This window comes from Entelurus aequoreus, linkage group LG17, assembly GCF_033978785.1.
Source record: "Entelurus aequoreus isolate RoL-2023_Sb linkage group LG17, RoL_Eaeq_v1.1, whole genome shotgun sequence".
Lineage (NCBI taxonomy): Eukaryota > Metazoa > Chordata > Actinopteri > Syngnathiformes > Syngnathidae > Entelurus > Entelurus aequoreus.
This window is the reverse complement of record NC_084747.1, coordinates 11,152,587-11,176,613: the sequence shown is the minus strand read 5'-3', so window position 1 is coordinate 11,176,613 and position 24,027 is coordinate 11,152,587. Positions and strand designations below refer to the sequence as shown.

The window sequence follows — 24,027 nt, the reverse complement described above, 5'->3', positions numbered from 1 at the left end:
CATAACTAATGCATTAAATAAAATAAAATGAAATAAAATCCCCTGAAGAGTAGAGAAACCTGCGAAACAGGCTTGTAGGGATGAAATAGCCTCTTTGTTGGTTCCTGACCTAACATATATTCGCTCTCGGGTAAACCACAGAAACCTCAACTATATATATTTTAACTATATAGTATATTATTGATATATATATATATAGTAACAAATAAAATAATTATATTAATTATACAACAAATATATTTATTAATTGTACTATTTTTGAGTTTTTTTTGTTATTCTCTGTTGTTTTACTTTAGATGTGTTGCGCAGAAAAAAGATACATTTTAAATTGTACAAATTTCAAAAGTTAAAGTTTGTTTTAGTACTGCTAATGTATACATAGTAGAGTAATAACTATAAGATAATTAAATGTTTAATTTTGCTCAGAACTTTTGCATTATTGCTGTCCATAAATTAATGTGAACAACAGCCAAAGCTCAAAAGGCCGAATCTTTCGCAAACGACTCAACAATTCCGACGGCGTTCATGCTGGCGCATGCGCAGAGCACCGCCTCCTTTCTGTCGAGCCGAGCCAAAAGAGTCGGCTCTCCACAAAGAGCCGAACGTCCCACCGCTGCGTGGACTCACAACAACGGGGCACTTTCAAAATGGCGCTGGCAGGTCCCCGCGGCACCCACTTCTGGAGTGACGAGGAAACCATCTTCTTGATCCACCAGCTGAGGGAATCCGACATTTTAAAGTACCTCGACGGACGCAAAACCAGGAACGGGAAAGTGTTCGAAAAGGTGGCGAACGCGATGAAGAACGCCGGCTTCCGTCGAAGTCCCGAGCAGATCCGAGTGCGGTGGAAACGCTTGAAGCAGGTCTACTACAACACCAAGAAGGACGCGGCGAGTGGACACAAGCCAGTCTGGTGTCCGCACTTCCAGCTCCTGGACGACCTGCTCGGAGGACACCCGCGCTCCCGCAGCTTGGATGTTGGCGTCGGACTTTTGCTGCAAAGTAAGTTGCTGACAAGTTGGAGGAAACTAGCCCGGACCTAAGTGGGTCAGCTAGGATCGTGGAGAAACCCGTAAGAGGCACATTAGCTTTTGTTCAATCAATCAATCAATGTTTACTTATATAGCCCTAAATCACGAGTGTCTCAAAGGGCTGCACAAGTCCAGTCCATAGTGGATCTAACATAATAGTGAGAGTCCAGTCCATAGTGGATCTAACATAATAGTGTGAGAGTCCAGTCCATAGTGGATCTAACATAATAGTGAGAGTCCAGTCCATAGTGGATCTAACATAATAGTGTGAGAGTCCAGTCCATAGTGGATCTAACATAATAGTGTGAGAGTCCAGTCCATAGTGGATCTAACATAATAGTGTGAGAGTCCAGTCCATAGTGGATCTAACATAATAGTGTGAGAGTCCAGTCCATAGTGGATCGAACATAATAGTGTGAGAGTCCAGTCCATAGTGGATCTAACATAATAGTGTGAGAGTCCAGTCCATAGTGGATCTAACATAATAGTGTGAGAGTCCAGTCCATAGTGGATCTAACATAATAGTGTGAGAGTCCAGTCCATAGTGGATCTAACATAATAGTGTGAGAGTCCAGTCCATAGTGGATCTAACATAATAGTGTGAGAGTCCAGTCCATAGTGGATCTAACATAATAGTGAGAGTCCAGTCCATAGTGGATCTAACATAATAGTGTGAGAGTCCAGTCCATAGTGGATCTAACATAATAGTGTGAGAGTCCAGTCCATAGTGGATCTAACATCATAGTGAGAGTCCAGTCCATAGTGGATCTAACATAATAGTGTGAGAGTCCAGTCCATAGTGGATCTAACATAATAGTGAGAGTCCAGTCCATAGTGGATCTAACATAATAGTGAGAGAGTCCAGTCCATAGTGGATCTAACATAATAGTGTGAGAGTCCAGTCCATAGTGGATCTAACATAATAGTGAGAGAGTCCAGTCCATAGTGGATCTAACATAATAGTGAGAGAGTCCAGTCCATAGTGGATCTAACATAATAGTGTGAGAGTCCAGTCCATAGTGGATCTAACATAATAGCGAGAGTCCAGTCCATAGTGGATCTAACATAATAGTGTGAGAGTCCAGTCCATAGTGGATCTAACATAATAATGAGAGTCCAGTCCATAGTGGATCTAACATAATAGTGTGAGAGTCCAGTCCATAGTGGATCTAACATAATAGTGAGAGTCCAGTCCATAGTGGATCTAACATAATAGTGTGAGAGTCCAGTCCATAGTGGATCTATCATAATAGTGTGAGAGTCCAGTCCATAGTGGATCTAACATAATAGTGTGAGAGTCCAGTCCATAGTGGATCTAACATAATAGTGTGAGAGTCCAGTCCATAGTGGATCTAACATAATAGTGTGAGAGTCCAGTCCATAGTGGATCTAACATAATAGTGAGAGTCCAGTCCATAGTGGATCTAACATAATAGTGTGAGAGTCCAGTCCATAGTGGATCTAACATAATAGTGTGAGTCCAGTCCATAGTGGATCTAACATAATAGTGTGAGAGTCCAGTCCATAGTGGATCTAACATAATAGTGTGAGTCCAGTCCATAGTGGATCTAACATAATAGTGTGAGAGTCCAGTCCATAGTGGATCTAACATAATAGTGTGAGTCCAGTCCATAGTGGATCTAACATAATAGTGTGAGAGTCCAGTCCATAGTGGATCTAACATAATAGTGAGAGTCCAGTCCATAGTGGATCTAACATAATAGTGAGAGTCCAGTCCATAGTGGATCTAACATAATAGTGTGAGTCCAGTCCATAGTGGATCTAACATAATAGTGTGAGAGTCCAGTCCATAGTGCGTCTAACATAATAGTGTGAGAGTCCAGTCCATAGTGGATCTAACATAATAGCGAGAGAGTCCAGTCCATAGTGGATCTAACATAATAGTGTGAGAGTCCAGTCCATAGTGGATCTAACATAATAGTGAGAGTCCAGTCCATAGTGGATCTAACATAATAGTGAGAGTCCAGTCCATAGTGGATCTAATATAATAGTGTGAGAGTCCAGTCCATAGTACATCTAACATAATAGTGTGAGAGTCCAGTCCATAGTGGATCTATCATAATAGTGAGAGTCCAGTCCATAGTGGATCTAACATAATAGTGTGAGAGTCCAGTCCATAGTGGATCTAACATAATAGTGAGAGAGTCCAGTCCATAGTGGATCTAACATAATAGTGTGAGAGTCCAGTCCATAGTGGATCTAACATAATAGTGAGAGAGTCCAGTCCATAGTGGATCTAACATAATAGTGAGAGAGTCCAGTCCATAGTGGATCTAACATAATAGTGTGAGAGTCCAGTCCATAGTGGATCTAACATAATAGCGAGAGTCCAGTCCATAGTGGATCTAACATAATAGTGTGAGAGTCCAGTCCATAGTGCGTCTAACATAATAGTGTGAGAGTCCAGTCCATAGTGGATCTAACATAATAGCGAGAGAGTCCAGTCCATAGTGGATCTAACATAATAGTGTGAGAGTCCAGTCCATAGTGGATCTAACATAATAGTGAGAGAGTCCAGTCCATAGTGGATCTAACATAATAGTGAGAGTCCAGTCCATAGTGGATCTAATATAATAGTGAGAGTCCAGTCCATAGTGGATCTAACATAATAGTGAGAGTCCAGTCCATAGTGGATCTAATATAATAGTGTGAGAGTCCAGTCCATAGTAGATCTAACATAATAGTGTGAGAGTCCAGTCCATAGTGGATCTATCATAATAGTGAGAGTCCAGTCCATAGTGGATCTAACATAATAGTGTGAGAGTCCAGTCCATAGTGGATCTAACATAATAGTGAGAGAGTCCAGTCCATAGTGGATCTAACATAATAGTGTGAGAGTCCAGTCCATAGTGGATCTAACATAATAGTGAGAGAGTCCAGTCCATAGTGGATCTAACATAATAGTGAGAGAGTCCAGTCCATAGTGGATCTAACATAATAGTGTGAGAGTCCAGTCCATAGTGGATCTAACATAATAGCGAGAGTCCAGTCCATAGTGGATCTAACATAATAGTGTGAGAGTCCAGTCCATAGTGGATCTAACATAATAGTGTGAGTCCAGTCCATAGTGGATCTAACATAATAGTGTGAGAGTCCAGTCCATAGTGCGTCTAACATAATAGTGTGAGAGTCCAGTCCATAGTGGATCTAACATAATAGCGAGAGAGTCCAGTCCATAGTGGATCTAACATAATAGTGTGAGAGTCCAGTCCATAGTGGATCTAACATAATAGTGAGAGTCCAGTCCATAGTGGATCTAACATAATAGTGAGAGTCCAGTCCATAGTGGATCTAATATAATAGTGTGAGAGTCCAGTCCATAGTAGATCTAACATAATAGTGTGAGAGTCCAGTCCATAGTGGATCTATCATAATAGTGAGAGTCCAATCCATAGTGGATCTAACATAATAGTGTGAGAGTCCAGTCCATAGTGGATCTAACATAATAGTGAGAGAGTCCAGTCCATAGTGGATCTAACATAATAGTGTGAGAGTCCAGTCCATAGTGGATCTAACATAATAGTGAGAGAGTCCAGTCCATAGTGGATCTAACATAATAGTGAGAGAGTCCAGTCCATAGTGGATCTAACATAATAGTGTGAGAGTCCAGTCCATAGTGGATCTAACATAATAGCGAGAGTCCAGTCCATAGTGGATCTAACATAATAGTGTGAGAGTCCAGTCCATAGTGGATCTAACATAATAATGAGAGTCCAGTCCATAGTGGATCTAACATAATAGTGTGAGAGTCCAGTCCATAGTGGATCTAACATAATAGTGAGAGTCCAGTCCGTAGTGGATCTAACATAATAGTGTGAGAGTCCAGTCCATAGTGGATCTATCATAATAGTGTGAGAGTCCAGTCCATAGTGGATCTAACATAATAGTGTGAGAGTCCAGTCCATAGTGGATCTAACATAATAGTGAGAGTCCAGTCCATAGTGGATCTAACATAATAGTGTGAGAGTCCAGTCCATAGTGGATCTAACATAATAGTGTGAGAGTCCAGTCCATAGTGGATCTAACATAATAGTGTGAGAGTCCAGTCCATAGTGGATCTAACATAATAGTGTGAGAGTCCAGTCCATAGTGGATCTAACATAATAGTGAGAGAGTCCAGTCCATAGTGGATCTAACATCATAGTGTGAGAGTCCAGTCCATAGTGGATCTAACATAATAGTGTGAGAGTCCAGTCCATAGTGGATCTAACATAATAGTGTGAGAGTCCAGTCCATAGTGGATCTAACATAATAGTGTGAGAGTCCAGTCCATAGTGGATCTAACATAATAGTGTGAGAGTCCAGTCCATAGTGGATCTAACATAATAGTGAGAGAGTCCAGTCCATAGTGGATCTAACATCATAGTGGGAGAGTCCAGTCCATAGTGGATCTAACATAATAGTGTGAGAGTCCAGTCCATAGTGGATCTAACATAATAGTGAGAGACTCCAGTCCATAGTGGATCTAACATAATAGTGTGAGAGTCCAGTCCATAGTGGATCTAACATAATAGTGCGAGAGTCCAGTCCATAGTGGATCTAACATAATAGTGCGAGAGTCCACTCCATAGTGGATCTAACATAATAGTGAGAGAGTCCAGTCCATAGTGGACATTTTAAAACAAGCTATAAGTGCACTTTTGTGCACGATGTCACTAAGATGACATATCAAAACAACACTAAATTAAAGTGCACTTTTTGTACAGAACGCCACTACAATAGTTTAAAACAAACAAAGTGCACATTTGTGCATGATGTCACACAAGATATTTCAATAAGTGTCAAATAGAAATGAGCTGCATAATAGGAAGTCAAATAGTGTATGTCCTTCTGTCAATTTTAAGCACCGAACTGTCTAATAAACAGGACAAGAAGCAAGGAATCAAGCAGAGACAGATTTCAATTTTGCTCATGAGGAGAAACGTATGGGGCTGCCCACTCAGTTAGAGTCTCCCACCACACTCTGAGGCACAACCCCCACGCTCCCCCATTTTATTCAGGAGTTCCCTAGTCAACATCGCCGAGGCTGCTTCTAAAGGGAGGGGACACATATTATGCGAGCAGCCCCTAGTAGACACAATACGTGATTATTCACAATGGAAATGTGCTGAGCCTCGTGATTTCGCCCTGCCTCTGCTTTGTCTGCGTTGAGGTACTTGAAGTCCGTCCTCGGCTGTTAGCAGGCTAAAAGACACAAACAGCAGCAGCGAGGCAACTCCTAACTTGCAGTGGAAGATAACAAGTCATGTGCCTATTAGCATAAGAGTTGTGTGATTACTTATATATAATTATTCTAACACCTTCACTATGTGGTAGGTTCCTGCGGACGTTATCTCCTTCTGTTGTTGACTGCTTGTTTCATACGGTGTTGATGTGGAAATGGTTGCTTGGGCATTTTGTGGGTGTGGCACCGGCCGGAGATGTTGACATGCGGAGTTTCAAGCATGCCTTGAGTTTGATACCTGTGATCTAGGACAGTGGTCCCCAACCACCGGGCCGCGGACCAGCAAGAAAATTAATTTTTATTTTTTTTAATTTTTTTTTAATGTATTTATTTATTTTTTTTAAATTAAATCAACATAAAAAACACAATACATACATTATATGATGATGAATGGGGTGCCCAAAAAGGTCTGAAAGTAGACCAAGGGGTACATAACAAACCTTTTTTTAAGTATCTACGAGATCTCGATTGTTGGCCTTGATGGTGTCAGAGATGGTCCCAGATGGGGTGAGTTTTTCCTTGCCCGTATGTGGGCTCTGTACCGAGGATGTCGTTGTGGCTTGTGCAGCCCTTTGAGACACTTGTGATTTAGGGCTATATAAATAAACGTTGATGGATTGATTGATTGATTATATATCACTATAGATCAATACAGTCTGCAGGGATACAGTCCGTAAGCACACATGATTGTATTTCTTTATGAACCCCCCCCCCCCCCCCCCCCCCCGTCAAGCGTTGACCAGTCCCCAGCTACAAAAAGGTTGGGGACCACTGATCTAGGACATCTGTGCTAGTATCAATATTTTCAAAAATGTTCCTGAAATTCCCAAATTTCTGAAAACGGGTAAATGGAAGGACACTGCAGCACCTGCAGTGAGTGAAATTGTCCAAAAGATGGCTCCATAGCACAAACAATAAAACACCATAGGTGTTTTTGCTTTAAAAAAGATAATAAAATAGTTTTATTATCGCCGTCAGCAAAGAACAATCCATAAATCAGCTGCTCCGTCTGATAAGCCGCAGGTTTCAAAGTGTAGGGAAAAACTGTGTTAGTCTCCCAGGTCAAAATGATGGTACTAAGATGAATAAAGGGTAAACTGTTCTCTGAGGCACTGGCAGCAAATACTTCCTATTTCATCCCAAATGATGCCTAACGTTTGTATTTTCTTTGGTTTTAGAGGGTGTGCCAGATGACCAGGGAGATCCAAACAATGATCCGGAGGCGCATCCGGACAAGGATTCTGATCTCAAAAGCAACGAGAGTGTTGGATCATCATATTTGACTCACCCGCCGTCCTTTGCACCTGCCAGTACTCTATTTCCCCAGAGGAGTCCTGGACCTGGCACATTTGCGTTACTTGGTAGGTTCTTACCTTGCCCTTATGGTAAAGTATAGTATTCTCCAATAACGATTACTTTGGACTATTTTTTTTTAGGTCAAAGGCAAAGACCGAGGGGAAGACGGTCGGCGTTTGAGAGGTTCACGTCCAGCATGGAGAGAATGCAGTCGGTCTTGGCTGAACAGTTCCAGCGCTGCCAAGAAAGGCAGGAGAGACTAGTGGATAGCATCCTTCAGAGCAACGAGTCCATGGTTTCTGCTCTACTCGAAGGCCTCCAGAGTCTAAGGCCACATCCAGCGGATCACCGAGGAGAAAAAGGTTGACTGGACTTCTGTTGGTTTCTCTAGGTCAGAGGTGTCAAAGTGGTTTTCACTGAGGGCCACGTCGCAGTTATATTTGGCCCCAGAGGACCGCTTCTAACAGTCAATACTATTATTACACCATTTTTAAAAAATGCATTTTATTCGTAGATTTTTTTTTAAACTAAAATGTAAAAAAAATATGGTAAGTTGCAATAATTTCACCTCAAAATGTAGTGTATATTACTGTAAATGGAAAAACAGTACTGCTGTTTTTATGGTAAAAAAAAAAAAAAGGCAGTTCAGTTGCCAGAATTTTACTGTAAAATTGACATTTGTTTATTTTTGTACTGTAAAATACAAAAAATGTAATTTTACAGTAAAAACATTTTTTTTTTTTTACCGCAAATCAACAACTGTACATTTTTGGGTGTATTACTGTAAATGCCAAAACGACACCACCGTTTATTACAATTTAAAAAAAGCACTTTTTTTTTCATTTAGAGAAAAATGCTGTAAAAACCACAGTAAATTTCACAATTTGACCATGAAATCTATTGCTACTTTTACTTTGCACAATTTGATGGATAACTTGCTTTGAAATCATTATTATTAGTATTTATTTCTATTTAAAAATGGTTTTTAAATAGAATTTTTGCATAATTGGACAATATATAAGTTAACATCATTTGCGATTACATGGAGTACATGTCTTTTTTTCTCCCAAAATAGAAAAAGAATACATTTAGTAAGAAAAGTTACAGTACTTTATTGATACATATTATGTCCAGGCTTTCCAGGGCCAAATAAAATGATGTGGCGGGCCACATCTGGCCCCCGGGCCCTGGGTTTGACACCTGTGATCTCTGTTATCTAAAAATGGAGGACAGTGATGTGTCATAAAGAGTCGTGATTTTTTTTAGGTTATCCTTAACCATCTTATGAAATTCTAAACACATTCAACTTTTGTTTAAGTGGACAAAATTTTGGTAACTCATCCATTCTTCCATCTTCTTCCGCTTATCGGAAATCGGGTCGCGGGGGCAGCAGCCTAAGCAGGGAAGCCCAGACATCCCTCTCCCCAGCTACTTTGTCGAGCTCTTCCCAAAGCTTTCCCAGGCCAGCTGGGAGACACAGTCTCTAGAGACGAGATCTGACCAATCCAAGTCTGAGACTAGATCTGACCAATCTAAGTCTAAGACTAGATCTGACCAATCTAAGACTAGATCTGACCAGTCCAAGACTAGATCTGATCAATCTAAGTCTATGACCATGAACTGATGAAGTCTACTTGGAAGAGAGGCGAAACTTCTTCTAAGACAAACCAAACGGTCCAGTGGCGATGAATTGAATGCCCTGAGATAGTCTCTCCACCATGTCCTGGGTCTTCCCTGTGGTCTCCTACCAGTCGGACGTGCCCATGGAGGCGGTTGGGGGGGCACGTAAAAAAATAAATATACCGTATTTTTCAGATATAAGCCGTACTCACTAAATTTTAGAAGAAAACATTTTTTTTCCATATATTAGCCGCGCCAGAGTATAATCCGCACATATATATGTTGTGAAATGAGTTATTTAAACAGAAAGATTCTGTAAATGTTTATTTACATGCAAACGGTGTCTGTAACGAGGCAGTAAAACGGATGATCAAACAAAACAGAAGTCAAAAAGCTTGCTCTCCGATTAGCCGAACAGACTCAATAACTCCACGGTGATGTTACGAGACTGAAACAATACAAAAAGAATGCCATTGTAAATGAATGATACTAACACAGACACTTGTAAACGTGTTAGCATATTAGCTGACGACCTAAACTTTGGTAACTGATGCGTTCGTGCAAATAAGACTGACTGTCTTGCATCATGTGCACGTCCTGGCTTCTTGCCGTTGACGTTCTGAAACCTAAATTCAATTTAAAGAAAAGCATAATATTCCAGTTAATTGTGTAGATTTATATATTTACTAGAGTTTGAAGGATATATATATATTTTCATATATCCATATTTTTGTGTTTCTTCTTTCCTCCATAATCGTATTACAAAATAGCTAGTATTCTTCCTTCTTTACTAGTCTGCAAAGTAAGGTGTCGGTCTTCTAGCAGTGGAATGCAGAGAGTAGAGATAACACGAGAAGGAGGAATACTCCCTGTTCTGCTTCCCAGGCCAGACTCAAGATAAGAGACAATGAGAATGTGTTTGAAGTGAGAGAAGTGAGGGCGGGGGGAGATATTGAAGAGGAGAGTGCATTCCGGGATGTTTTCAGATCAACTTGGGCTACGCATTTGTATGTGTTGTTCGAGGCTGGTCTCTATTCTCAAATATTTGACAATAGATTACAAAATACCTATTCTGTGCTTGGTGGTACCTTTGAGTTCAGTTTATATGTCATCTAAGGAACTTGGGACTGACCAGCGTTTTACATCCCACTTGGAGGAACATCTGGTCAAACGCAACAATTTGAACACACAATACCTAAATGTGCTCACTCCGAACGAAACGATACGATATTGTTTTATTGTGGACTTGTGAAAAAAGACTGAACGCACTTAGTATAATTCACGACAAACATAATGCTCAAATGTTCCAACCACATTTATTAATACAAACATGAATTTTTAAGTGCAAAGAATTGTGCGGAAACTGTTTCAAGCAAATATCTGACAATTTAACGTTTAATAACGGACATACCTCAAATTGGCTCAAATATCTTTTCCAGGTGATGGTTTATCAAGTAGCTTCGCATATTTCCCGTTGTGTGCATAGTCCGCGCTTTCCCTTTTGCTTCGCGTCGCCTTGGAAACCGCTCGAGACGACGGTAGCGCTTTAGCGCGCGGACCAGCCGCCGCGGTTTGTTAGCGACATAAGTCAAAACGTTATGGATGGTCTTTGGTGAAATGTTCAGGCAAGAGCGCCAGGGAAAAAAAACTACACTCGCCAAGTTTGCAGTACACACCGTCAGACGTCACGGTATTATTGTGGCGATTTTGAATATTGTTAGAATAATTATGTATAAATCATCACACAACACTTATGCTTAAAGGCCGTTGCTGTAGTTATTATTGTCAGGTTCAAACACTGATGACATCTGTTAAACAAGACAAGAAGCAAGGAATTAAACAGACAGAATTAAATTTGGCTCAATGAGGAGAAACGCGTACACCTGGACCCTTGTACGGTGTTCCACGCTCGGACGGAAGATTGTACGCCTCCTCTTTTAATTGGACTTTCCCTGATTACATGGCAACAGCTGTTTCTAAGGGAGGGGGGTCGTAAACAGCCATCGCCTTTGTTACAAAACAGTTCAAAGAAAGGGTCGTAAAACAGTTCAAAGAAAAGGTCGCCTGGAGGGGAGTCTGGTCCTGCTTCCTCTCCGCTTTGTAGTTCTCGGGTCAAGACAAAATCTTTCTGTGGATTACAGTACATCAAAGAAACAGAACACCTTCATGTTGCTTCCCATCCTACACAGTGGAGTTTTACAAGCCTTCTTCTGGGTAGGATCAAAGACCGCTTTTTGTCCTCTCGCAGGGCGAGCTGAACTCAATGTAACACAAAGTTTTGTGATAACTTAGATACAATTATTCTGACAATCATCAATTGTGCTGAAGTTGTACTTTTCTATCCGTGCAAAGGGACAACTTGCAATCTTGGATCGCGAGTCGTCTCGTATCAGTGTTTGTGTCCAGACCCGGCCTGCTGACTGCCAAGGGCGAACATCGAGTACCTTGACGCAGACAAAGCAGAGACAGGGCCATATCACGAGTGTCAGCACATTTCCGTTTCTGAATAATCATATATTGTGTCTAACTGGGGCGGCTGAAATTACCCCCCCCCCCCGCCTTCCTTCAGAAGCAGCCTCAGTGATGTAACCAGGGTCCTCCCGAATAAATAGTGGAGCACGTGGGCCGTGCCTGAGGGCGTAGGTTGGAACTGTAACTGAGTGTGCAGCCCAATACGTCCCTCCTCATTGAGCAAAATTGAACTCTGTCTCTGCATGATTCCTTGCTTCTTGTCTGTTTAATAGATGTCGTCAGTGTTTGAACCTGACAATATACCGCTAATGTTCAAACTATTGTTGTGCTAAACGGGCTAACTTGATCATATTTGACGTGTCTACGCTAACGTAAGTTTGTGTCCTGCAGACGTCCGGCAGCTGATTGGTCGCCCCCACATTAAAGAGGAAGACCTCACTCAGGAAGGAGGGCCGAAGGAGGCTGAGCTCACCGAGTCGCCACCGACTGGTGTCTCCGGGAAGACCGAGGACAAGCCGCCCGAGTCCTCACAGCTTGGTCACGGTCCAAGAGAGGAGACCGGAGGGGCGGAGCCTCCAAGCAGCAGCAGCAGCTCACTTGGACACACACCCGAAGCTGATGGAGGAGCGGACAACCTCCTAGCTCCACTGTCAGATTGTGACGACAGCACGTCGCACTTTTCCGAGGACGACGACGCCCGAGAACCTTTGAGCAGCGATACGGACGACGACGCGATACCAGGACTCACGCTGACGACAAACGCGCCGCAAGGAAGGCCGGTAAAAACTCGCCGACGTGCCCGGTTTGTGCTAAAAGATTTCCTTACGGGTGTCTTTTGGCTAAGCACATGCGAACGCACACAGGGGAGAAACCCTTTTGTTTGCGCAGTCTGCGACAAAAGGTTCACCGCCAAACATAATATGATGTCCCACATGAAAACACACACGCCGTAGGGGAAAGTACTTGTACACATTTTCCTGCAAGTCCTCTGAAAGTAGCGGTAAAGTGGAAAAACAAGTTGACTTTATGTGTTTCATTGTATCCATCAAACCATATCCAATTGTATTTACAATTTGAAAATGCGTAAAAACACAGTTTAAACATCACAAAATGCCGCAAGTTCAGTCAGCCATTTGGAATATTCCTCTTCGACTATCCTCGGCAATTTCCGTAGAGTCTACGTCACTGTGGTAACGCTTCTGCACTCTGACCATATTATTAGGTCAGTCATACTGGAAATACACAAAAATTGTAAGGAGATGTGCTGTTTATCATTTATCATCCTAATGTAAGACGACAACACATTTGCTTGGTTTTTTTTATGCATTCAAAATCATAAATAACATAGAGGTATTTGTTTCATGTCTCTAAGACGTTCCTACCGGAAGTTACAAGCAGTTTTGTCTGAGTTTTCCTCTGAGGAGCAGTTTTGTCTCTGTTTTATTCAAAAATTGCGCTAGAGCGCAATTTTGAGTTTTGGGGTTCGTTTTTTTTTTAGATCGCAATTTCCACCAGTCCCGATGTGTGTGAAAAGTTTGGTGAGTTTTGAAGTATTTTAAGGGGGTCAAATTACAGCTCAAAGAGGCAAAAATGAGTGTTTTTAGTCATTTTTTGTGTTGAAGGGGAAATTGCCAACTTCCTGTTGGTTTTTGTCCAAGGATGTGAATTTATGAATTGTAGGTCTAAGTGAGACCTACATACAGGTTTTTGTTTCATGTCTCTACGACCTTCCTAGTGGGAGTTACATGCAGTTTTTTTTTGTTTTTTTCCTAGGGGGCGCTAGAGCGCAATTTTGATTTTTGGGGCACGTTTTTCTATGTGTGTGTAAAATTTGGTGAGTTTTGAAGCATGTTAAGGGGGGCAAAGTAGTGCGCAAAGCTGCGGAATGATAATAATAATAATAAAACCTTACAATTTCAATAGTGTCCTTTGTCCCTGTACAAAGGACTCCCTGTGGGACTCCTTTATACAGGGTACATGCGGACCCTAATAAAACCTTACAATTTCAATAGTCTCCTTTGTCCCTTTACAAAGGACTCCCTGTGGGACTCCTTTATACAGGGTACATGCGGACCCTAATAAAACCTTACAATTTCAATAGTGTCCTTTGTCCCTGTACAAAGGAGTCCCACAGGGGTACATGCGGACCCTAAATAGCTAACAATTGATTCAACAGATCGAGGGTCCTCTCATTATACTCTCTAAAAACATCCAATAACATGTTGTGACCTGAATATTAACCAAATATGGGTGATGTTGTTGTCAGGTTCAAACACTGATGACATCTATTAGATAGATAGATAGTACTTTATTGATTCCTTCAGGAGAGTTAAACAGACAAAGAAGCAAGGAATTAAACAGAGACATAATTCAATTTGGCTCAATGAGGAGAAACCCGTAGACCTGTACCCTTGAACAGTCTTCCACCACGCTCTGACGAAAGATTGTACGCCTCCTCTTTTATTTGGACTTTCCCTGATTACATGGCAACAGCTGTTTCTAAAGGGAGGGGGGTCGTAAACAGCCGTCGCCTTTGGTTACAAAACAGTTAAAAGAAAAGGTGCCTGGAGGGGGGTCAGGTCCTGCTTCCTCTCCGCTTTGTAGATCTCGGGTCGAGCCAAAATCTTCCTGTGGATTACAATACATTAAAAAAACCCGACACCTTCATGTCGCTTCCCATCCTACACAGTGGAGTTTTACAAGCCTTTTGGTTGGTAAGATCAAAGACAGCTTTTGTCTGCTCGCCGGGAACTCATGGAAACACAAAGTTTTGTGATAACTTGGATGCAATTATTCTGACAATTGTTATTATAAGCGCTGACGCAGACGGACTATTTTATTGATAGCAGTGAGCTAATGCTATCTTACGCCGCTATTGTTGGACAAACTGAGCCGCCCATTGCTTCTGCTTCGTCTCAAACTTGCTAAAAGTAAATTCTAGATCAGGGGTCACCAACCTTTTTGAAAGCAAGAGCTACTTCTTGGGTAGTGATTAATGCGAAGGGCTACCAGTTTGATACACACTTAAATAAATTGCCAGAAATAGCCAATTTGCTCAATTTACCTTTAACTCTATGTTATTATTAATAATTAATGATATTTACACTTAATTGAACGGTTTAAAAGAGGAGAAAACACAAAAAAAAATGACAATTAAATTTTGAAACATAGTTTATCTTCAATTTCGACTCTATAAAATTCAAAATTCAACCGAAAAAAAGAAGAGAAAAACTAGCTAATTCGAATCTTTTTGAAAAAAATTAAAAAAAGAATTTATGGAACATCATTAGTAATTTTTTCTGATTAAGATTCATTTTAGAATTTTGATGACATGTTTTAAATAGGTCAAAATCCAATCTGCACTTTGTTAGAATATATAACAAATTGTACCAAGTTATATTTCTAACAAAGACAAATCATTATTTCTTCTAGATTTTCCAGAACAAAATTTTTAAAAGAAATTCAAAAGACTTTGAAATAACATTCTACAGATTTTCTAGATTTGCCAGAATAATTTTTTTTGAATTTCAATCATAATAAGTTTGAAGAAATATTTCAAAAATATTCTTCGTCGAAAAAACAGAAGCTAAAATGAAGAATTAAATTAAAATGTATTTATTATTCTTTACAATAAAAAAAATAAATTTACTTGAACATTGATTTAAATTGTCAGGAAAGAAGAGGAAGGAATTTAAAAGGTAAAAAGGTATATGTGTTTAATAATCCTAAAATCATTTTTAAGGTTGTATTTTTTCTCTAAAATTGTCTTTCTGAAAGTTATAAGAAGCAAAGTAAAAAAATTAATGAATTTATTTAAACAAGTGAAGATCAAGTCTTTAAAATATTTTCTTGGATTTTCAAATTCTATTTGAGTTTTGTCTCTCTTAGAATTAAAAATGTCGGGCAAAGCGAGACCAGCTTGCTAGTAAATAAATAAAATGTAAAAAATAGAGGCAGCTCACTGGTAAGTGCTGCTATTTGAGCTATTTTTAGAACAGGCCAGCGGGCTACTCATCTGGTCCTTACGGGCTACCTGGTGCCCGTGGGCACCGCGTTGGTGACCCCTGTTCTAGATTATAGTTCAGGCATCTGCCAGCTGGTAGTAGACAAATGTGGCCATGGACCGTCAGGCTGGTCCACATTCTCGTCCCTGAGGTGGCCAAAAAGACACTTGTTGCAGAAACTTTTCTTTTAACCCTTTTGTGAGGATTGTGATTGAATCTTAATCCAAACGGAATCATGCGAGCGTCCCGTGGGTCGGCATCCCGGCGAGAATGGAAATATCGCAGTAAGTGTTTTATTTTGCTTTGCCATGGTTAGTTTTGTATGTTTAGCACCTAGCGACGCTGCTAACGCTATACTGTCAAAATGAAACTGCATCCATCACTTGACTTCTAAAACGTATTGCTCGTCCTCTTTGTGTTCGGGCTCAAAAATATAAGGTCCTTTTCCCCAAAAGTAATCGTTGGTTGGCTCTCCCAAATTCTGCTTGATTATCATTGTTGTTGATGGGGAAGTGGTCTGTGGCTCACGTGACTGGCTTCCTCCTCTCAGGAACCTCCCTGAGATTGATTGCTATTTTGATCATATATACTGTATTTATTCACAAATTTTGGAATATTTTAGTGTCATAATAAATCTGTTATATATGTGAATAGCCTCAATATAAGGTGACTTGTTTTTCCACTCTAGAAGTTAGAATATTTCCCATGACTTTTATATATCCTTTAATATATTTGGTTTATTGCTGTATTTGAACATTGAATGCAACTCAGTAGTTTTTGTTGTGTCTGTCAAAAATCTAAATATTGTTTTCAAAGGGATGTGAATCTTTACACACGCACGACTCAATTCCATCAAGACTCGATTCTCGCTTCAAACCAATTCCCGCGATGTATTACGTATAGGGATGTAACGTATTGTAGATATTGCGGTTTCAAAATCAACAGAATGATCCTGTGACGTTTAAAACTTGGCGAGTGTAGTTTTTTTCTGGCACTTTTTCTTTATCCACGTCTCTCGTAATCCTCGGAACGGCAACGTGGGAGAGAAAGAGGAAGCAGGAAGTGATGCGTGTTTCACTTTGTACTAGATAGGAGGATTTTTTTTTTTATTATCAAAATTTGTCCATAACTGTTTTGAGTTATGTTGACAAAAAAAAAAAAACTGGCAAAATCTGAACCGCCACACTCGTCCAAAAGAGATTCGGTTGAGGCGCATCTGCTTCACGCCAAACTACTTGATAAGCAAGCATCACCCGGAAAAGATGAAGCCATTCAAGCTTAACGTCAATTGGTGAGCTATTTACGTTTGAAAAAGTTCAAATAGGGAAACTGAATTTTCCTAACTAATATAAAATGTCCACTGTAGAGGACACTGCTTCTCAAAAACTACGATTTGAAAGACACTAAATAAATCACAGGTGTCAAACTCAAGGCCCGGGGGCCACATGTGGCCCGCCACTTCATTTTATTTGGCCCTGGAAATAATATAAAGTACTGTAACTTTTCTTACTAAATGTATTCTTTCTCTCTATTTTGGCAGAAAAAAAACATGTACTCCATGTAATCGCACATTATGTTAACTTAAATATTGTCTAATTATGCAAAAATGTCAATCAAACATATTTTTTAAATAGACATAAATACTAATAATAATGATTTCAAAGCAAGTTATCCGTCAAATGGTGCCATGTAAAAGTAGCAATAGATTTCATGGTCAAATTGTGAAATTTACTGTGCTTTTTACAGCATTTTTCTCTAAATGAAAAAAACAGTACTTTTTTTTTTTTTTACTGTAATAAATGGTGCCGTTTGGCATTTACAGTAATACACCGGAAAAAAAACTTCAGAAAAAAAAACAAATAAATTGGCAGCTCAGTTGCCAAAATTTTACTGTAAAATTGCATTTTTTTTCATTGACCGTAAAAAAAACAAATGTACATTTTACAGTAAAATTCTGGCAACTGAGCTGCCAGTTTGTTTTTTGTACCGCAAATCAACAAGTGTATATTGTTGGGTGTATTACTGTAAATGCCAAAACGGCACCACAGTTTATTACAGTAAAAAAAAAGTACTGTTTTTTTTCATTTAGAGAAAAATGCTGTAAAAAAAACACAGTAAATTTCACAATTTCACCATGAAATCTATTGCTACTTTTACATTGCAGCTCAGTTGCCAAAATTTTACTGTAAAATTGCATTTTTTAATTGACAGTAAAAAACAAATGTTAATTTTGCAGTAAAATTCTGGCAACTGAACTGCCTTTTTTTAACCATAAAAACAGCAGTACGGTTTTTCCCATTTACAGTAATATACACTCCGTTTTGAGGTTTTTACATTTTAGTTTAAAAAAAAATCTACTAATAAAAAGCATACAAAATTGTCTAATAATAGTATTCACTGTTAGAAGCGGCCCTCTGGGGCCAAACATAACTGCCCAGTGGCCCTCAGTGGAAATGACCATGAGCCCTCTGCACTAAAGTGAACTTTTTTGTTTACAACTGTCAGGTTCAAACACTGATGACATCTATTAAACAAGACAAGAAGCAAGGAATTAAACAGAGACAGAATTAAATTTGGCTCAATTGAGGAAAGACGTCTGGACTGTACTTAGTCTCACTACGCTCTGACGAAAGATTGTACGCCTCCTCTTTTATTTGGACTTTCCCTGATTACGTGGCAACAGCTGTTTCTAAGGAAAGGGGGTCGTAAACAGCCATCGCCTTTGGTTACAAAACAGTTCAAAGGTCGGTTCAAAGAAAAGGTGGTAAAGGAGTTCAAAGAAGAGGTCGCCTTGAGGGGAGTCAGGCCCTGCTTCCTCTCTGCTTTGTAGTTCTCGGGTCAAGACAAAATCTTTCTGTGGATTACAATACATCAAAGAAACAGAACACCTTCATGTTGCTTCCCATCCTACACAGTGGAGTTTTACAAGCCTTCTTCTTGGTAGGATCAAAGACAGCTTTTGTCCTCTCGCCGGAACTCATGGCAACACAAAGTTTTGTGATAACTTAGATACAATTATTTTAACAACAACGTTACTGTAAGACACACAACTGGCAGGTTTTTCTTGTTTTTTTAGTTTTTTTAAAATAGATGTCCTTCACGCTTCAGAATACATGTTTGTAGTAATAAATATGATTTGAGCTTTATGTTTGTGTTCAATTACAGTAAAAGTGTGTTGGTCCTAAACATTTGACTTCATTTGACACACTTGAACATTTTTAAAGGCCTACTGAAATGAATTTTTTTTATTTAAACGGGAATAGCAGATCCATTCTATGTGTCATACTTGATCATTTTGCGATATTGCCATATTTTTGCTGAAAGGATTTAGTATGGAACAACGTCGATAAAGTTCGCAACTTTTGGTCTCTGATTAAAAAAAAAAACCTTGCCCCTACCGGAAGTAGCGTGACGTTGTCAGTTGTTCACTCCCTCATATTTTCCTATTGTTTTCAACGCAGCTAGAGCTATTTGGACCATTACCCCATTAATTTGAGCGAGGATGAAAGATTCGTGGATGAGGAACGTTAGAGTAACGGACTAGAATGCAGTGAAATACATATTTTTTTTCGTTCTGACCGTAACTTAGGTACAAGCTGGCTCATTGGATTCCACACTCTCTCCTTTTTCTATTGTGGATCACGGATTTGTATTTCAAACCACCTGGGATACTATATCCTCTTGAAAATGAGAGTCGAGAACGCGAAATGGACATTCAGTGCCTTTTATCTCCACGACAATACATCGGCGAATGCTTTAGCTACGAGCTAATGTGATAGCATCGTGCTTTAACTGCATATAGAAACAAAAGAAATAAACCCCTGACTGGAAGGATAGATAGAAAATCAACAATACTATTAAACCGTGGACATGTAAATACACGGTTAATGCTTTCCAGCCTGGCGAAGGTTAACAATGCTGTGCTAACGACGCCATTTAAGCTAACTTAGCAACGCGACCGCACAGAACTATGATAAAAACATTAGCTCTCCACCTACGCCAGCCAGCCCTCACCTGCTCATCAACACCCGTGCTCACCTGCGTTCCAGCGATTGGCGGAAGGACGAAGGACTTCACCCGATGCGTTTGGCGGCCCGGAGACGTAGGAAGTCAAGGTGAGGTCGGCGGATAGCGCGTCTGCTCTCCAACAAAGTCCTCCTGGTTGTGTTGCTGTAGTCTGCTGCTAATACACCGATCCACCTACAACTGTCTTCTTTGCAGCCTTCATTGTTCATTAAACAACTTGCAAAAGATGTCCAGAATACTGTGGAATTATGAAATGAAAACAGAGCTTTTTGTATAGGATTCTACGGGGTACCATAACTTCCGTTACTCTGACTTCGTCACGCGCATACGTCATCATACCGCGACGTTTCAGCCGGATATTTCCCGGGAAATTTAAATGTCACTTTATAAGTTAACCCGGCCGTATTGGCATGTGTTGCAATGTTAAGATTTCATCATTGATATATAAACTATCAGACTGCGTGGTCGGTAGTAGTGGCTTTCAGTAGGCCTTTAAGTCTTTTTTGTTTTTGGACATGTATCACAATTATATCATACCGTAGCCTTAATATCGTGACAATATCATACCGGGTAGATTTTGATATTGTTACATCCCGAATTATTTGGTGTAAAAATGACGATAGACTCTTTCAATACAGGTTGGAGAAGATGGAGATGGCCTTTTGGAATGGCTTGTTTTATTATTATTCTCCCACTTGGATCCCATTATGAAGGCACCTAACATGCACAAAATAATAATCACACGTCTGTTTAGGTCGAAATTTTTTTTATATATTCGCGGTCCCAAACATGAAATGTCCAAATTGACTCTGTAGGGCCCCCCCACCCCTTTGAAAATTCTAAGAAAATGATCCCGGGGCCACCAGTTTCACGTATCGTCTGGAAAATGTCCGAGGACGTCTTATCATGACAAGATCCATGTAGCAGTCTCAAGGACCCTTCATGGACCACAATGGAAACTAGCCTTTTGGCTTTTTGTGCCATCCTTTTGCCTTTTGTAAAGCATTATGTGGATTCTATTCTATAAGATGTCAATAAACTTCTCAATCAATCAATCAATCAATCAAAAAACCCATACTTGAAAACAAACAGGAAGTCAGAAACCTAGGTGTCCGTCGGCCATTTTTAGGCCAAAAACAGAGGTCGTACTTTAACCAACTCCTCCTAGGGACTTGGACCAAGGGAACCGGGGTTAAAATGGCGGGCGATGATAAATTGCGAAGGGGTTTTGTCCACGCCATAAGATGCGGTAGCGGCACGGCGCCCGACTTTGTTCCGATGGTTCTCCACAAAACTCTTTTTGATTTGAACTCGGCGCCACAAATTCAGACCTAGGTAAGATTGGGCTGGAATGATGATGACACCTCCACGTTCCCGGTGGGTCAGTACCCGTTTGTGGTTGGGCGGGAAAAACTGCTCCTCGCCATCAACCCTCAAACTGTCATTACTTGACGTGAAGTGATCAGCTTGCCTTCCAAACTGATACCAGCCTTTAAAAGCCTACTGAAATGATTTTTTTTTTATTCAAACGGGAATAGCAGATCCATTCTATGTGTCATACTTGATCATTTCGCGATATTGCCATATTTTTGCTGAAAGGATTTAGTAGAGAAAATCGACGATAAAGTTCGCAACTTTTGCTCGCTGATAAAAAAAGCCTTGCCTGTAGCGGAAGTAGCGTGACGTCACAGGAGCTAGTATTCCTCACAATTCCCCGTTGTTTACAATGGAGCGAGAGAGATTCGGAGCGACAAAGCGACGATTACCCCATTAATTTGAGCCAGGATGAAAGATTCGTGGATGAGGAACGTTACAGTGAAGAACTCGAGAGGCAGTGATGGACGTATCTTTTTTCGCTCTGACCGTAACTTAGGTACAAGCTGGCTCATTGGATTCCACACTCTCTCCTTTTTCTATTGTGGATCACGGATTTGTATTTTAAACCACCTGGGATACTATATCCTCTTGAAAATGAGAGTCGAGCACGCGAAATGGACATTTAAAGTGACTTTTATCTCCACGACAATACATCGGTGACACACTTAGCTACTGAGCTAACGTGATAGCATCGTTCTCAAATGAAGATAGAAACAAAATAAATAAACCCCTGACTGGAAGGATAGACAGAAGACCAACAATACTATTAAACCATGTACATGTAACTACACGCTTAAAAATTCTCAGCCTGGTAAGGCTTAACAATGCTGTTGCTAACGACGCTAAGGCTAATTTAGCAACTTAGCAACCGGACCTCACAGAACTATGATAAAAACATTAGCGCTCCACCTACGCCAGCCAGCCCTCATCTGCTCATCAACACCCGTGCTCACCTGCGTTCCAGCGATCGACGGCGCGACGAAGGACTTCACCCGTGGGTTTGGCGGCAAGCATCGGCTAGGCGTAGTAAGTAGTCCTTGTTGTGTTGCTGTAAGTATTGTACTTAGCCGCTAATACACCGATCGATCCCACCTACAACTTTCTTCTTTGCAATCTCCATTGTTCATCAAACAAATTGCAAAAGATTCACCAACACAGTGGAATTTTGTCGAAGAAAACAAGAGGTTTTTGTATCGGGTCGATGGGGTACAACCACTTCCGTGGATTTTGTGACGTCACGCGCATAAATCATATCCAAAGGAGTTTTTCAACCGGAAGTGTGGCGGGCGCGACGAAGGACTTCACCCGATCATGGGTGCGGTCGGCGGCTAGCGTCGGATAGCGCGTCTGCTATCCAAGTCAAAGTCCTCCTGGTTGTGTTGCTGCAGCCTGCCGCTAATACACCGACCCCACCTACAGCTTTCTTCTTTGCTGTCTCCATTGTTCATTAAACAAATTGCAAAAGATTCACCAACACAGATGTCCAGAATACTGTGGAATTATGTGGTGAAAACAGACGACTTAAGCTGGCCACAGTGCTATTCCAAAATGTCTGCTTCAACCCGTGACGTCAGGCGCAAACGTCATCATTCCGAGAGGTTTTCAGCCGGATATTTAGCGGGAAAATTAAAATGTCACTTTATAAGTTAACCCGGCCGTATTGGCATGTGTTGCAATGTTAAGATTTCATCATTGATATATAAACTATCAGACTGCGTGGTCGCTAGTAGTGGCTTTCAGTAGGCCTTTAAGGTGACTAGACGTTGATATCGACACCACTATCACCGTCTTGTGCTGGAAAATGTTAACAGTCACAACTTCCTTGATTTCCCAATGTATCTGACGGTATGGACGACATGATGGGACAGGCTGCACCTTGATGATTCCTAGACTGCATTTCAACTGGTGAGTAAGTTTTCATTGTAATATCCATCGCCCCTAAGAATAGTTTGTTACTCATTTCTTGGTTTGAAGGGTAAATTGGTAGCCTTTTAATAGATGAATTATTCCTGTAGGTATTTTGCTTTACACTCTGTACTGGATTCAGTTTTTGGTTTGTGAAATAGGAATCAAGTTCCTGTGTATTGATCAGCTGATTGACCCACATGATACAAATGTTGTTGTGATGTTTCCATAAATTTAGGCTTGTCTCGACACCAAAATGTACTTTGATACTTTTCGATACTTTCCTAAATAAAGGGCACCGCAAAAAAATGTCATTATTGTCTTTATTGGAACAACAAATGTTAGTGTACATGAAACATATGTTTATTATTGTCATTTAGTCCTTCAATAAAATAGTCAACTTGTCTTTTAGTAGTGAGTAAACAAACAAAGACTCCTAATTAGTCTGCAGTAACATATTGTGTCATTTATACACCTATTATTTTGTACACATTATAAAGGACAAACTGTAAAAATGTATTAATAATCTACTTGTTCATTTACTGTGGTTATTTTCTGTTTTAACACGTTCTATCTACACTTCTGTTATAATGTAATAATCACTTATTCTTATCTTCTTTCATACTTTACATTAGTTTTGGATGATACCACACATTTAGATGTCGATCCGATACCAAGTAGTTACAGGATCATACATTGGTCATATTCAAAGTCCTCATGTGTCCAGGGACATATTTCATGGCTTTATGAATATAATATAAATAAAAAGAAAAAAAACTTTGTGACGATAAAAAATATTGATGTAATCATAGTAGTATCGACTAGATACGCTATTGTACTTGGTATCATTACAGTGGATGTCAGGTGTAGATCCACCCATGGCGTTTGTTTACATTGTGAGCTATTGTATCCTCCTACGGTGTGTAGTGAAGCATGTTTAGATATTCCTTGTCCTGCAGTGATAATGATACTTGTAAGAAACGTACTTTATTTGTCGCCATGGAGTGATTTACAAGTATGGATGGACATTAGCAGCTAGCTAGATAGCCAT

At 40.2% G+C, this 24,027-nt stretch overlaps 1 protein-coding gene and 1 pseudogene across 1 annotated transcript; both read left to right on the top strand.

The window, feature by feature from the left end:
• Positions 1 to 24,027, top strand: part of LOC133632351 (protein NipSnap homolog 1-like) — a 302,488-nt pseudogene that overhangs the window by 108,227 nt on the left and 170,234 nt on the right.
• On the top strand, positions 610 to 13,955 carry LOC133631871 (zinc finger and SCAN domain-containing protein 20-like). Its single transcript, XM_062024041.1, has 4 exons — positions 610 to 1,002; positions 7,455 to 7,637; positions 7,713 to 7,934; positions 12,055 to 13,955. The coding sequence occupies exons 1-4, from the start codon at positions 648 to 650 to the stop codon at positions 12,615 to 12,617; spliced, it is 1,323 nt and encodes a 440-aa protein (XP_061880025.1). The 5' UTR covers positions 610 to 647; the 3' UTR covers positions 12,618 to 13,955.